This window comes from Neophocaena asiaeorientalis, unplaced genomic scaffold (genome assembly GCF_003031525.2).
Source record: "Neophocaena asiaeorientalis asiaeorientalis breed wild unplaced genomic scaffold, Neophocaena_asiaeorientalis_V1.1 scaffold629, whole genome shotgun sequence".
NCBI lineage: Eukaryota > Metazoa > Chordata > Mammalia > Artiodactyla > Phocoenidae > Neophocaena > Neophocaena asiaeorientalis.
In genome coordinates, this window is record NW_020175468.1 from 5163474 (window position 1) to 5177401 (window position 13928).

Below are 13928 nucleotides of genomic sequence, written 5' to 3' on the forward strand. Positions count from 1 at the left end.
AAAAAAAAAAAAAAAAAGAGAAAGGCAAATGTTTGCTCTTCTGTTGGTGGTGATGTTATTTATAATAGAGTCACATGATAGAAGATACAAAGGATAGAGAAAAGATATATACAATAAAAGAGAGGGACTTCCCTGGTGGTCTAGTGGCTAAGACTCCATGCTCCCAACGCAGGGGACCTGCGGTTCGATCCCTGGTCTGGGAAGATCCCACATGCCACGGAACAACTAAGCCCGTGCACCACAACTACTGAGCCTGCGCTCTAGAGCCCGCGAGACACAACTACTGAGCCCACGTGCTGCAGCTACAGAAGCCTGCGTGCCTAGAGCCCGTGCTCTACAAGAGAAGTCACCGCAATGAGAAGCCCGTGGGCACCGCAATGAAGAGTAGCCCCCGCTCGCCACAACTAGAGAAAGCTCACGCGCAGCAACGAAGACCCAAGGCAGCCAAAAATAAATAAAATTTAAATAAATAAATGTGGAATTAAAAAAAAAAAAAAAGACCCCGCATGCAGCAACGAAGATCCCACGTGCTGCAACTAAGACCCAGCGCAGCCAAATAAATAAATAAATATTAAAAAAAGAAAAAAGAGAAAGCTCTCCCCCCAGGCAATCCTGGGCTGTTTTTTCTTTTTAAAAAAATCCTGTTTTTAATTGGTCCAATGGTTAAGACTCCGCCCTTCCAATGCCGGGGGCGCGAGCCAAAAAAATTTTTTTAAAAACCAACAAAAACCAACAAAAAAACCCAAAAACCCTATTTGGAAAAAGGTTTTGACATTTGAACAGATGTGGAAACATCGTCCATTTTCTCCATTCGTAGCCCTGATCCAACTGTCATAAAGCACTTATTTATGCACCTCCACGATTTTAATACCAGAGTCCCCCCGGAGCTCATGATGGCAAGGCCTGCCAGGTACCCAGCGCAGGCCAGCACTGTTTGTTTGTGCCTCCTTCTTTGTTCATGAATGAGCGAGCAGGTGAGCGAGTGACTCAGTGAGTGAATGAATCAATGGGCTATTTCTGTCTGCCTCCACAACCAAAGCTCTGGACCCTTCCACTCGGCTCCCCTGGTTAACTGGCTCTTCTTCACCCTCTCATCCTCCGGGCTCCCCAGCTGCCCCTGCAAGCCGGCAGACCCCACTCCGCCCACTCGCTGCCCCAGGCCCCTCACCTTTCTGCACCTTGTCGCACAGCAGGTAGAGCTCCTCGCCACCCGTGCACGGCCCGCTCTCCTTGTTGATTCGGCAAATCCGCAGCTCTGACGTGTTTGTGGACTCTGGGAAAGAGGAGAGGAAGGGGCACACAGAAAAAACGAGAATTCAGTCATCAAACCCTTACCAGGTACCCCATGGGTGCCCACCCTGGGGTGTGGAGAGGTGGGAAATGGAGAAGCCAGGGTGCCTGATCCTTCTAGAACCTGTGGTCCAGGTGGAAAAAGAAGATGCCCAGGCAGGAGGGGTTAATGGACGATCATGAGTCCTCCGTGCTGAGGTCCGGTGAGTGTCTGCTCAAAAGGGAGACCCTCAGACCTCAGGGAGGGGTTGGTGGGGTCAGGAGTCAGGGATGAGTCTTAGATGAGGGCTAATGGCCTGAAACTTGTAGTGGACACATGTTGTTTTGCCAGTCTAGCAGTCCTGGCCCTTCTTTTGTTAACAGCCCCCCCCCAGTTTTCCTTTAAGGAACCACCCCCCACCTCAGTCATGGGGATTGGGTAGGGCGGAGCCCACTCCCAGCTCAGCAGTGATCATTTGCCCTAGACCTGGCCAATCAGAGCATCGCCTCCTTCTGGCTACAGCTGATTAGTCAGAGAGGAGGACATGACTAAAACTAGGCCAATGAGAGACAGCCCTGGGACTTTGAGCAAAAATGCTGAGTAAGAGAATCTCTCTTTGGGAGCAGGGGAGAAGTGTCATGCTGGTAGGATGTAAGACTAGAGCTACGTACAGTTATTTTGCCCCTGCATGGGAGGGCCCTGCCAAGAGTGACTCTAACATAAAGGAAGCATGGCTGAGAGATGGAAAGAGATCCCTAACGACATCACTGAGAACCTGGATGCAGCCAGACCTGAAGCACCGTGCTACCTCTGGATAGTTTTAGTTAATGGAACAAATTCTTCTTTTTTTCCTTATTTGAGTTGGGATTCTATCCCTTGCACCCATAAAAGTCCTGATTGAGTTAATATCCCTGCCCATTTTGATGCTTGTGGCAGTCACTGTAGGCTGGCTAAAATCTCACAGCCATTCCCAATCTTCTCTTCCATACCTGTACCCCTCTACAGAGGATGAAAAACCTAGATACTTGCTTTCTCAGATTCTCTTGCAACTAAGGGTGGCCGTGGGACCAAGTTCTGGCCAATGAGACATAACGAGATGTCTACCAGGGTGATTCTGAGGAATATATTATTTTCTCTATGAAAGAGAGAGAGATTATTACTCATGCTGCCTCTTCTCAAGGGCTACCTAGTATAGTTGTACTGGTTGTGCATTCTGCAACACCAGAAAGCCCCATTCCCAGAGGCTACCTAGTAAATGCTGACCCTTAGAATTGGGCAGTGTACAGCCTGCACACCACACAGGGTGTCACTGCCCATCATGCCTTGAACACAGACATGATGTCTGGAGCTGCGGCAGCCAGTTCATGACCATGAGGGAAAGCCCAAGAGAATCACAGAGCTGCTGAACCAGCACCCTGATATAGCTGAGCAGCTGAATCAACAGGAACAGCCTTAATAACTGAGAAAAAAAAAAAAAAGAACTCCCTGTTTGTTCATGCCATTGTATGTGGGGCTTTCTGGTACCTGCAGCCAAAGACAACCCTAATGGAACAGCACCCTCGACTCACTCTTGTCGTAGACGGGCTCAGAGAGCACAGGGTCCATCCGGCGCATCTGTCCTTGCTGGTCCCTGTATGAGGCCTGGAAGCAAATCCTCACGACATTCATGTCCACCTCCTGATGGTTCTTCAGGGACCCAGCTGCGGGAGAGATATGGGAAGGCTGAGTGTGGGGGGTGGAGACCCTGGTGGGGGGATGGGGGACAGGGAAGGGACGGGGCTGTGGTGATGGTGGATACTGGAGAAGGCGAGGGGACAGGGGTGGCAGAGGGGGCGAGGGGTCTGAGAGGACAGGATGCTGAGGCTAGGCGTGGGGACTCACCATTGTAGGGGTCGATGCCCAGTTGAATCTTCCGCTCAATGGCCGCCTCGATCTCCTTCTTCCTCACACACTGGATGCCCAGGTTGTTAAAGCTGAGTCGGGGGGAAGGGGGCAAGGGGGGTAATCCTGAGGGGGCAGGTGTAGCCCTAACCCACAGGACGGCTCTGGTAGATGCTGTCTCAGGGCTCACAGTCTCAGAGGCTGAGGCCCCCCAGGCCCAGGGGTCCCAGCATTGGGAGGGGACTGGGGTTCAAACCTTTCAGGGGTGTGGAGAATTCTTGAGAGAACTTATCTTTACCACAGGAAAGCACCTGTTGACCTCACTTATAATAAGAAAACTGCAAATTAAACAGCAATGTGATGCCAATTTTTTAAAAAACTCATCAAAACAGCAGAGATCAAAACATCTGACCATACCCTTTGCCGGTGATATTGTGGAGAATCAGGCACTCTCACCCATAGCTGGCGGGACTGTAAATTGCCCCAGCAATCACATATTGGAGGACAACATGGCAGTATTCATTCATTCTACCAATATTTCTTGAGCACCTACTGTGTGCCAGGGACTGTGCTAGGCACTGGGGGATACAGCAGGGAACAAAAGAGATAAAATCCCTGCTTTCATGGAGCTGACATTTTCGCTAAGTTTATAAATCACTAAAAGTATAAATGCACAAACTTGGGGCCAGCAATTTCATTTTTAGTAATTCATCCTGCAGAAGAAAGAGTATATATGTGAAGCTGTTCACTGAAGCACAGTTAGGGATAGAGCAACAGAGATTGGAACCATTGTGGGTGCCCATTCATAGGGACTTAATTAATTTTGTGTGCATCCATACATTGGAATACTATGCAGTCAATAAAAAGGACAGGACAGCTCTAAGTGTACTGACGGGATTATCTCTAAGATGTACTGGAACATAAAAACAAGGTGCAAATGTCTGCTACCATTCATAAGGGAAGGAAAAAAATATAAATGCATAGCATATCTTTAGCTGCCTCCAGAGAGGGGCACTGGTGGCCAGAGGACCAAAGATGGAAGGAAATTTATTTTTCACTGCACACCCTTTCTGAACCTTTACATTTTTAAATTAAAAACATATAAATTATAAAGCGAAAGAAAGAATGGGACTTGCAGCCAAGTCAGGTCTGCAGTCAAATTCCAGCTCTGCCATTGGCTATCTGGGCTCTTTCGCCTCTCTGAGCCTCAGTTTCCTCCTCTACAAAATGGGGATAAATATAATTCGTGTGAATGCGTGTACGGCAGGGTTCCAGGCCCAGGTAAGACCCTCCACGGCCCCCAGGCCTCAGTTTCCCCATCTAGGAAATGCAGTGGGGAGAGTCTGGCTAAGCTGCCTCTGCTCCTAAGGTTTTCTGGGGTGATCCTCAGCCCCTCAAAATCTCCGTGACCAAGGGTGAGGGGTCAGGGCTCAGGTACCTGTGCCGGGGGCTGACATGAGGCCGGAGCCGCACCCTGCAGACGCCGTCCGTGCAGTCTTTCCCCACGAGACTGTGAGGGTGAACGCGGTGAGGCCAGTCCTTCCACACCAGGCACGCGGTCACCTCCACCTCCCGCAGCCCTCCACAATCCCGGAGCTGCAGGAAGACAGGTGCTCTTGGGGTCCCTTTGCAAACACCTGCACCCATCCAAGCCTCCTTTGGTAGCTCTCCGCCCCTCCCCTCTCCCCCGACGATGGAGGAATGTTTGCTGAAGACCCCTCCAGGATCCTAAACCGGAGGCTTCCAACCTGGGGGCCTCATAACATGAGAGCTGCCCCACAGATGTGCCTTCTTTCACCACTCGACTTTAAAAACATTGCATGCACACAAGGTCTCCAAGTACAGCCCACAGATAACATACTAATTGTGGAGAGACCAGGTAGACACCACCTTAACCATATGATCAAGGTCAGCGTCACCACTACGGGGCCAAAGTAACACAGGCATCCCCTGATTGGATGTACTGGGAAGAACACGTCACTTCTATGACAGCCCCTTCAGAAGTGCAGCACCGGAATCTAATCAGGAGGAAACATCAGAAAAGCCCAAACTGTGGTCATCTGGTCAGACATGAAAGACAATAAAAATACGGGTGTCATATTTTGGGTTAAAAGAGAACAAAAAATGTATTTTGACCTGGCTGGTAGTTACACAGTGTATATATATATATATATATGTCAAAATTCCTAGAGCTATACACTTAAGATTTGATAAAATATAACTCAATTTCAAAAAAAAAAAAAAAAAGAGGAGAGAGGCTACAGAGACACGATAACCAAATGCAACATAGGATCCTTGATTGGATCCTGGATTGCGGGGGGGGAACAATTATAAAACACACATTTGGGGGACAATTGGGAAATTTAAGTATGGACTGTATATTAGATGATATTATGGAATATTACTAATTTTCCTAGGGATGGTAATGAGTGTCCTAGACATGCAGGAGCTTATTTTTAGGAGATGCCCATTGAAGTATGTAGAGGTGAAATAACATGATATTTACAACTTATCTGCAAATGGGTCCGCAAAAAACACAATGTGTATTTGTGTGTGTGTGAGCGCTGTGCATGCGTGTATGTGTGTGTTTGTGTGTATGGAGAGAGAGTGACAGATACAGCGAGTGGGGCCAAATGTCAACTGGTACGTATAGGTGAAGGGTACACAGGTGCTTATGGTACTCTTAATTTTTCTGGAGATTAAAATTTTTTTCATCTAAACTCATCAAAATGTGTACATTAAACACATGCATTGTTTGTATATCAGTTATACCTCAATGAAACAAACAAACAAAAAACCTAGAAAACAAAAGATTTAAAGGATTTTTTTTTTCAGAATAAAAAGTTGGGGCAGGGTGGGGGAGGGAAGGACTTGGAGTCTGGGGTCAGCAGATGCAATCTCATATATAGGATGGATAAACAACAAGGTCCTACTGTATATCAGAGAACTCTATTCAATACCCTGTGATAAACCATGATGGAAAAGAACATGAAACAGAATATATATATATATATGTATATGTATAACTGAATCACTTTGCTGTACAGCAGAGATTAACACAACATTGTAAACAAACTATACTTCAATAAAATAATGTTTTTAAAAAGTTGGGGAAAATCTGGAGCTTACATTTTAAAAGTATGAGACATCACGTTATTCCAGATTTCCAGATTCTCTTTTTTAAAAGAGAAGTTATGGCAACTGGGGCTGGACTTCTACTCAGCAGTCACGTGGGGCAGCAGATAGAAACTATCCCCTTGAGACAGGACCCAGACCCACGTGGCCGCTTGGCTTTCCTGGGTCACTCACAGGGCCCTAACTGGCATGAAAGAACCACAAAAGCCTGCTCCGAATGTGTAAAGCCGGTGCCTATAAAATACAATGAACAGGTGCGTCTCAGTGAGGGAGTACTGCCCTCTAGGGGGCGTTTGGGATACTGAGGACAATTCTGGTTGACACTGGGATCGGGACCCACAGCAGGCAGTACAGGGCCACAGATGCTACACAGCCTGCAATACCAGGACAGTCCCACACAAGTCCTGCAAGACCTCTGAATGTCCCGCCAACAGTCACATCAGTGACAAACTTGTTTTAAATGGTCAGAACCCAGAACCTCCTTCCATTTTACATGTACAGTATTTTTTCCCATAACTTTCAAATACACTGAATTTTCAAGGACTGCAATCACCATGTTAATTGAGAGAAGACTGGTTTCATTTGAACTCAGAATTGTTCACCACTTTGGTGGCCTTTTTTTTTTTTGCTGCGCCACTGGACTGCCAGGGAATTCCCAACTGTTCACCATTTTGGAAAATCCTGTCACCTATGGCCACGCTGGACTTGTGGCATTTAAGTCGCCAAGTCCCCACGCTGAGTCGGGCTGCATTCATGCTGCTGTATTAATGAAATCCAAAGCAACTGCTACTTTGTTTTCATTTCCCTGAGGCTGTGCCCAAGCATTTACATACTGAAATAAATGTGCTTATATAGGCTGTATAATTTCCCTTTTATTTCTCCTTCATACTAAAGTTGGGGCATTATGGATTTCAGGGATGATTATGAGTAGACAATTTATATTGAGTAGACAAATTTCATTGAGTCAGATGGGTTAAAACCATTAGTTTAACCAGCTCCCTGATGTAACATTAGGAGATTCTGAAAAGCAAGATTTCTGCAAGGCTGAAAGCTTTTCATCCTTTTTTTTTGGCTGCACCATGCAGCATGTGGGATCTTAGCTCCCTGACCAAGAATAGAACCCGCGGCTCCTGCAGTGGAAGCTCGGAGTCTTAACCACTGGACCGCCAGGGAAGTCACGAAAGCTTTTCATCTTTGAGATGTCATGCGAGATTGTGGATAGACGTTAGGCCTTGAAGTCAGTCAGAACTGGTACCAAACCAGGCTCTACCTGGTGATAAACCTCTCTGGTCTTACCATCCTTATCTGTAAAATAGGTACTAAGTACCTGGCACACGAGAGCACTTAGTAAATGGCAGTAATCACTACAATGAATCTGCTGTGTACCCTTGTGCAAGTAACTGACACTCTCTGAGCCTCAGTTTCCTCCTCTAAAAGATGGGGATGAAAATACTAAATCGAAATTCGGAGTCAGGTCACCCCCTATTGTTGGACATTTACTGTTCTAACTCTCTGAAATCAAAACCAACACAAAGCTAGAATAACTGCCTGGAAAGACTTAGAAATAAAAAGTTGGGGAAAACACAGCCTCAAAATATCACCCCACAGGTAATGTACTAATTACAAAGGGAAAGCTATACCTTTTCCATGGTGGTCACTCCCTGTTATGGGCTAAACTGCATACCCCCAAAATTCATATGTTGTAGCTCTAGCTCCCAGTACCTCAGAATGTGACTGTATTTGGAGATAGAGCCTTTAAAGAGGTGAGTCAATTAATGAGGCCTTAGGGTGGGTCCTAATCCAGTCTCCTCATGGCCTTATAAGAAGAGGTAATTTGGACACACAAAGAGTGTGCTAACACTGTGGACACTGGACACACCAGTGCTGACACAGAGGAAAGACCAAGTGAGGACACAGCGAGAAGGCAGCCGTCTGCAAGCCCAGGAGAGAGGCCTCAGAGGAAACCAGCCCTGCTAATAGCTCGGTTTTGGACTTCCAGCCTCCAGAACTGTGAGACAGTAACTTCCTGTGGTTCAAGGCACGCAGTCTGTGGTACTTTGTTACGGCAGCCCGAGCTGACTAATACACCACCTTCACCATGGGCTCCGACTCAGCATCAGATATTAAACTGCCACTCCATGGCCATGATGTGAGATGCCTAGAGGGCCACAGCACCACCGCTGGGGTATTCCCACCAAAATGAATCACCTCATCTAATCTGGAAACAGCCAATAAATTCGGAATGTGGGACATTCTACAAAACGCCTTTCCTGTCCTCCACGAATGTCCCTGTCCTGAAATGCAAAGACAGACTGAGGAATGAACCCAAGTCAAAAGATACCAAAGACACCTGTCTTCCTCTGTTTGGGCTGCTGTGACAAAATACCATGAACTGGGTGGCGTATACACAACGGAAATTTATTTCTTGACAGTTCTGGAGGCTGGGAGCCCAAGACCAGGGCGACAGCACGATTGGGTTCTGGTGAGGGCCTCTTTTGGGTGCAGACTGTGTCACTGTGACCTCACGTGGTGGAAGGGACCTTCCCCATCACCTTCTGGGTTAGGGTTTCAATATATGAATTGGAGGGTGGGGGACACAAACATTCAGACCATAGCAGCACCTGTCAACTAAAGGCAGCACGTGATCCTGGACTGGATTTTAAACAAACAGACAAGAAAAGAAACAGGCATAAAGGATATCTGGGGTCAGCTGGGATCACTAGACTATGGACTTAATCTTAGATAATATTCTTGCATCAATATTATGTTTCTAGAATGTGATAACAGCACTGTGATTAGACAAGGTCCTACATTGTGGAAAAAAGTCATGGCTCTTGAGAGATACAGGCTGAAACATTCTGAGTGAAGTGTCATATCTCTGACTCACTTTCAAATCTTCCTCCGTAAATGTCTATATAAAGAGAGGCAAGCTTCCCTGGTGGCGCAGTGGTTAAGAACCCGCCTGCCAATGCAGGGGACATGGGTTCAAGCCCTGGTCCAGGAAGATCCCACATGCCGCGGAGCAACTAAGCTCGTAAGCCACAACTACTGAAGCCTGTGCACCTAGAGCCTGTGCTCCACAACAAGAGAAACCACCGCCATGAGAAGCCCACACACCACAACAAAGAGTAGCCCCCGCTCACCGCAGCTAGAGAAAGCTGGCGTGCAGCAACGAAGACCCAACACAGCCAGGACTAAAGTAAATAAAATAAATAAATTTATTTTAAAAAAAAGAAAAAAAGAGAGAGAGGCATTGGGGATTCCCTGGCGGTCCAGTGGTTAGGACTCTGTGTTTTCACTGCCAAGGGCCCGGGTTCATTCCCTGGTCCAGGAACTAGGATCCCACAAGCCTCGCGGCATGGCCAAAAAAATAAACCAAGAGAGAGGCATAAAGCAAATGTGGCAAAAGGATGCGGGTGTTCATTGCGCTATCCTTGTCTATTTTGCATAGGTTTAAAATTTTTCCAAAAAATTTGAGACATAAAGTTGAAAAAATATCCCTTATCAAATTGGAAAAACAGACAAAATGCTTAAAGATAAATGAGGGGCTACAAAATTGTCCCTTAACGTACCACACTTGCCCATTCCTGAAAAGCCAGTGATGGAATATACGTTTCAAAGTAAACCGTTCTTTTCACCAGAATGTCCCACTAACACGCTACTTCTGGCCACAACGCCTGGAGCCAAATCCAATAACAACAACTACAACCACCTGTCTGAGTAAGGGGTCCTGCACACCAGTGCTGGGCCATCTCCCTGGTTTCCTCACAGTGTCCTGTGGGGGCAGGAGCTTCATCCCCATTTTACAGATGAGGAAACTGAGGCCAAGGGAAGCACTGGACTTGCCCTACATTTACAGCTGGTAAATGGCAGTGCCAGGACCAAAGCCCAAGTCTTTCTGACCCTAAAATCCAAACTTGTTGGGGTAGGACAGGGTTGCTCTACTAATCCCCCAAGTAAAGCTCTGAGTACAAATCCCACTGAGGAAGAGGAGAGGGAAACAGATCTCACACGAGGGAGCTGGGACCTGGGGCCAGGGTCAGGGATGGCGTCCCTGAGGTGGGCTGAGGCCTCACGGGTGAATAGGAGGAGGTGACCAGGCTGCAGGTGGAAAGCACTCCAGGCAGGAGGAATGGCACAGGCAAAGGGCTGGTGGCTGGATGGTGGTGAGTGAGGAGGGCTGGATGGGAATGGGCAGGAGAAGCTGGACCATGAAAGGTCTTAGAGGCTCAGGGAGGATCTTGGGTTTCCTCCTGAGGGTGCTAGGGAGCCAAAGGAGGGTTCTGAACAGGGGAGAGGAGCAGATGTGTAATTTAACAGCACCCCTCTGGCAGTCTTGTATGGGGAAATCTGGAGGAGACTGAGAGCTGGTCACCAGGGAGGAAGCTGGAGGTCAGGGAGCAGATGAGCCCGGGATCCAGGGCTGGTGGGATGGTGAGGACATAATTCAGGGTCCACAGACACTTGGGCAAAGATCCAGAAACACATGAAGTCTCCATATTGGAAAGGCACATGAACCAGGCCTCTCAGAAATCACTGGGAGAGACAGTCATGCATGCAACCCCCCAGGCAGGGCAACTTGGCAACAGCCGTCAAATTATCTTTGACGGGCAATCCCACTTCCAGAAGTTGTTTTTTTTTTTTAACTTTTATTTTTTGGCCATGCCACACAGCTTGCAGGATCTTAGTTCCCCCACCTGGAATCAAACCCGTGCCCCCTGCAGTGGAAGCGTAGAGTCTTAACCACTGGACCGTCAGGGAAGTCCTAAAATGTGTTTTTTTTAACTTAAGAATATATCTTGGAGCTGAGCTCACATCAGCATGACTGAAGCTGCCTTATTCTCTTTACCATCTCATCCCACCGTGTGGACATAGGATACTATATTGTGCAAGTCTCCTATTGGTGGACATTTTGGTTGTTTCCTGTTTCCCGCTATTAAGAGCAGGGCTGTAGAGAACGACTCAGTTCATCTATTATTTCCTTCATGTGTGTCACTCAAATAACTTCTGGAAGGGAATATGGTGGTCCAGTGGTTAGGACTCCATGTTTCCACTGGCCTGGGTTCAATCCCTGGTTGGGGAAATAGATCCCACAAGCTGCATGGCACAGCCAAAAAAACCCAAAAAACGAAAAAGCCCACACATTTTATATACACACGCGCACGCACGCTCCCCTTTATGTACAAAAGGGGGATAGTATATACGTATATATATATTTGCCTGTATAATCATTAATCATAAAATACTCCTGAAAGGCTCCATGAGATATTGATAACAATGGTCACCTCTGGGTGGCGGGGGGAACCTGGAGGCAGGAATGGGGGACTTTTGTTCATTTTAATTTAATTTAAATTATGTTAATTTAACATGACTCTTCATATTTTTGAACGTTTTGATCCACATCATATGATTCAAAATTTTAAAACAAAATAAAGGGCTTCCCTGGTGGCACAGTGGTTGAGAATCTGCCTGCCAATGCTGGGGACACGGGTTCGAGCCCTGGTCCAGGAAGATCCCACATGCCGCAGAGCACCTAAGCCCCAGCACCACAACTACTGGAGCCTGGGCTCGCAAAAGAGAAGCCACCGCAACGAAAAGCCCATGCACTGCAATGAAGAGCAGCCCCCGCTCGCTGCAACTAGAGAAAGCCCGCGCAGCAACAAAGACCCAACACAGCCAAAAATAAAATAAAAAATAAAATAAAATAAAGATGGGTATAGTTGAAAATCTTGTCTGTACCTTATCCATTCAGCACTGCCTCCAAAAAAGAATTCACCTGTATTTGTTTTCCTTTCCAGAGTTTCTGTACGCAAATACTACCAAATACAAATTGAAAATCTTATTTTCCCCTCTTTTTGACACACACGGTAGTACAGTTTACCTTGAACAATGTGGGGAGTGGGGGAGGGAGTGCTTGGGCACCGACCCTGCCTGCAGTGGGAAATCCACCTATAACTTATAGCTAGTCCTCAGTATCCGTGTTTCTGCGGTTCCGCCTGGGGGGATTCCAACAACTGGGGATCGTATTTACTGTTGAAAAAAATCCCCGTTTGGGCTTCCCTGGTGGCGCAGTGGTTGAGAGTCCGCCTGCCGATGTAGGGGACGCGGGTTCGTGCCCCGGTCCGGGAAGATCCCACATGCCGAGGAGCGGCTGGGCCCGTGAGCCATGGCCGCTGAGCCTGCGCGTCCGGAGCCTGTGATCCGCAACGGGAGAGGCCACAACAGTGAGAGGCCCAAAAATCCCCGTTTAAGCGGACCCGCCCAGTTCAAACCCATGTTGTTCAAGGGTCAACTGTATAATACCCACAAAATTCTGCACCTCAATTTAAACAAAATGAATATATCTTGGAGATGGATACTTCCACATCAGTACCTAAGGGATGGCTTCATTTAAATTTTTTTCTGTATTAACTGTATGTATTTATATTTACCTGCACACTTACACAGATACATTTGTCCCTGCTGCATAGGACTGCAATCGGTAGATTATCGATTATTTCACCAGTCCCCTGATGACTAACACGGAAACTTCCAATTCTTCTCTATACAAACAAGGCTGCAAGGGAGAAACTTGTACGTCCCTCTTTCACCCAGATGCAGGCATATCTACATGATAAGTTCCTAGAAGTGGAATGGCCCGGCCTAAGAGTAATAATGATAATAATTATACTAGTAATACTAGAAGCTCTCTCAATCGAGCACCCACCATGTTGGAGGTACTTGGCGTGTATAAGTAACTCATTTACTCCTCCCAACAACCCCAGGTGCTTGGTTATTATTATAATTCAGTTTTTTAATTTGTTTTCTGGCCACGCCACAGGACCTGCAGGATCCTAGTACCCCAACCAGGGATCGAACCCGAGTCCCCAGCAGTGTAAGTGTGGAGTCCCAACCACTGGACCGCCAGGGAAGTCCGTATTATCCCATTTTGTAGAGGAGGAGGCACAGAGGGACCGAGTAACCTGCCCAAGGCAGTACCTGGATTCGAATCCAGATACTCTGATTCTTTTTTTTTTTTTTTTTTTTTTTTTTTTTGCAGTATGTGGGCCTCTCACTGTTGTGGCCTCTCCCATTGCGGAGCACAGGCTCCGGATGCGCAGGCTCAGTGGCCATGGCTCACGGGCCCATCCGCTCCGCGGCATGTGGGATCTTCCCGGACCGGGGCATGAACCCGTGTCCCCTGCATCGGTAGGCGGACTCTCAACAACTGCGCCACCAGGGAAGCCCCAGATACTCTGATTCTTAAGGCCTCACTGGTGAACCAGGAGGCTACCGATGATAATTTTGACCAATACTGTCAAACTGCCGGGAAGAAGGCCTTTCTTTGAATGCCCTTTAAATTTAAGGCCAAGTGACAGTGGTGTCAGCTGCTCCAACAATAGCAACAGCAATAATAATAACCACCATAAAATACATGAATAATGAAATACATGCATATGGATCTCCGGGGCGGGTGACACGCGAGTCCCACCGCCCCTGGTGCCCACCTCGATGGCGGGCAGCGTCTTGCTGGCCTCTGTGCTGCTCTCGCCGAGGATGCTGCCGGCCGAGCGGCCCTCGCACTCGTAGCGGAAGCGCATGCCGCGCTGCTTGGGCTGCTCGGTGATGATCAGGTGCGGCCGCGGCCCGGGGCCCGGAGCCG

At 47.6% G+C, this 13928-nt stretch overlaps 1 protein-coding gene across 1 annotated transcript in view; it reads right to left on the reverse strand.

The window, feature by feature from the left end:
* RELB (RELB proto-oncogene, NF-kB subunit) overlaps window positions 1–13928 on the reverse strand; it is a 30734-nt gene that overhangs the window by 9287 nt on the left and 7519 nt on the right. The window contains exons 5-9 of the mRNA XM_024768273.1: window positions 13774–13928; window positions 4590–4747; window positions 3152–3243; window positions 2839–2970; window positions 1169–1273 (exon numbers count right to left, since the gene is read on the reverse strand). The exon at window positions 13774–13928 is cut by the window's right edge and continues 138 nt beyond it. Of these exons, the coding sequence (XP_024624041.1) occupies window positions 1169–1273; window positions 2839–2970; window positions 3152–3243; window positions 4590–4747; window positions 13774–13928 (642 nt within the window). The remainder of the gene's footprint in view (window positions 1–1168; window positions 1274–2838; window positions 2971–3151; window positions 3244–4589; window positions 4748–13773) is intronic.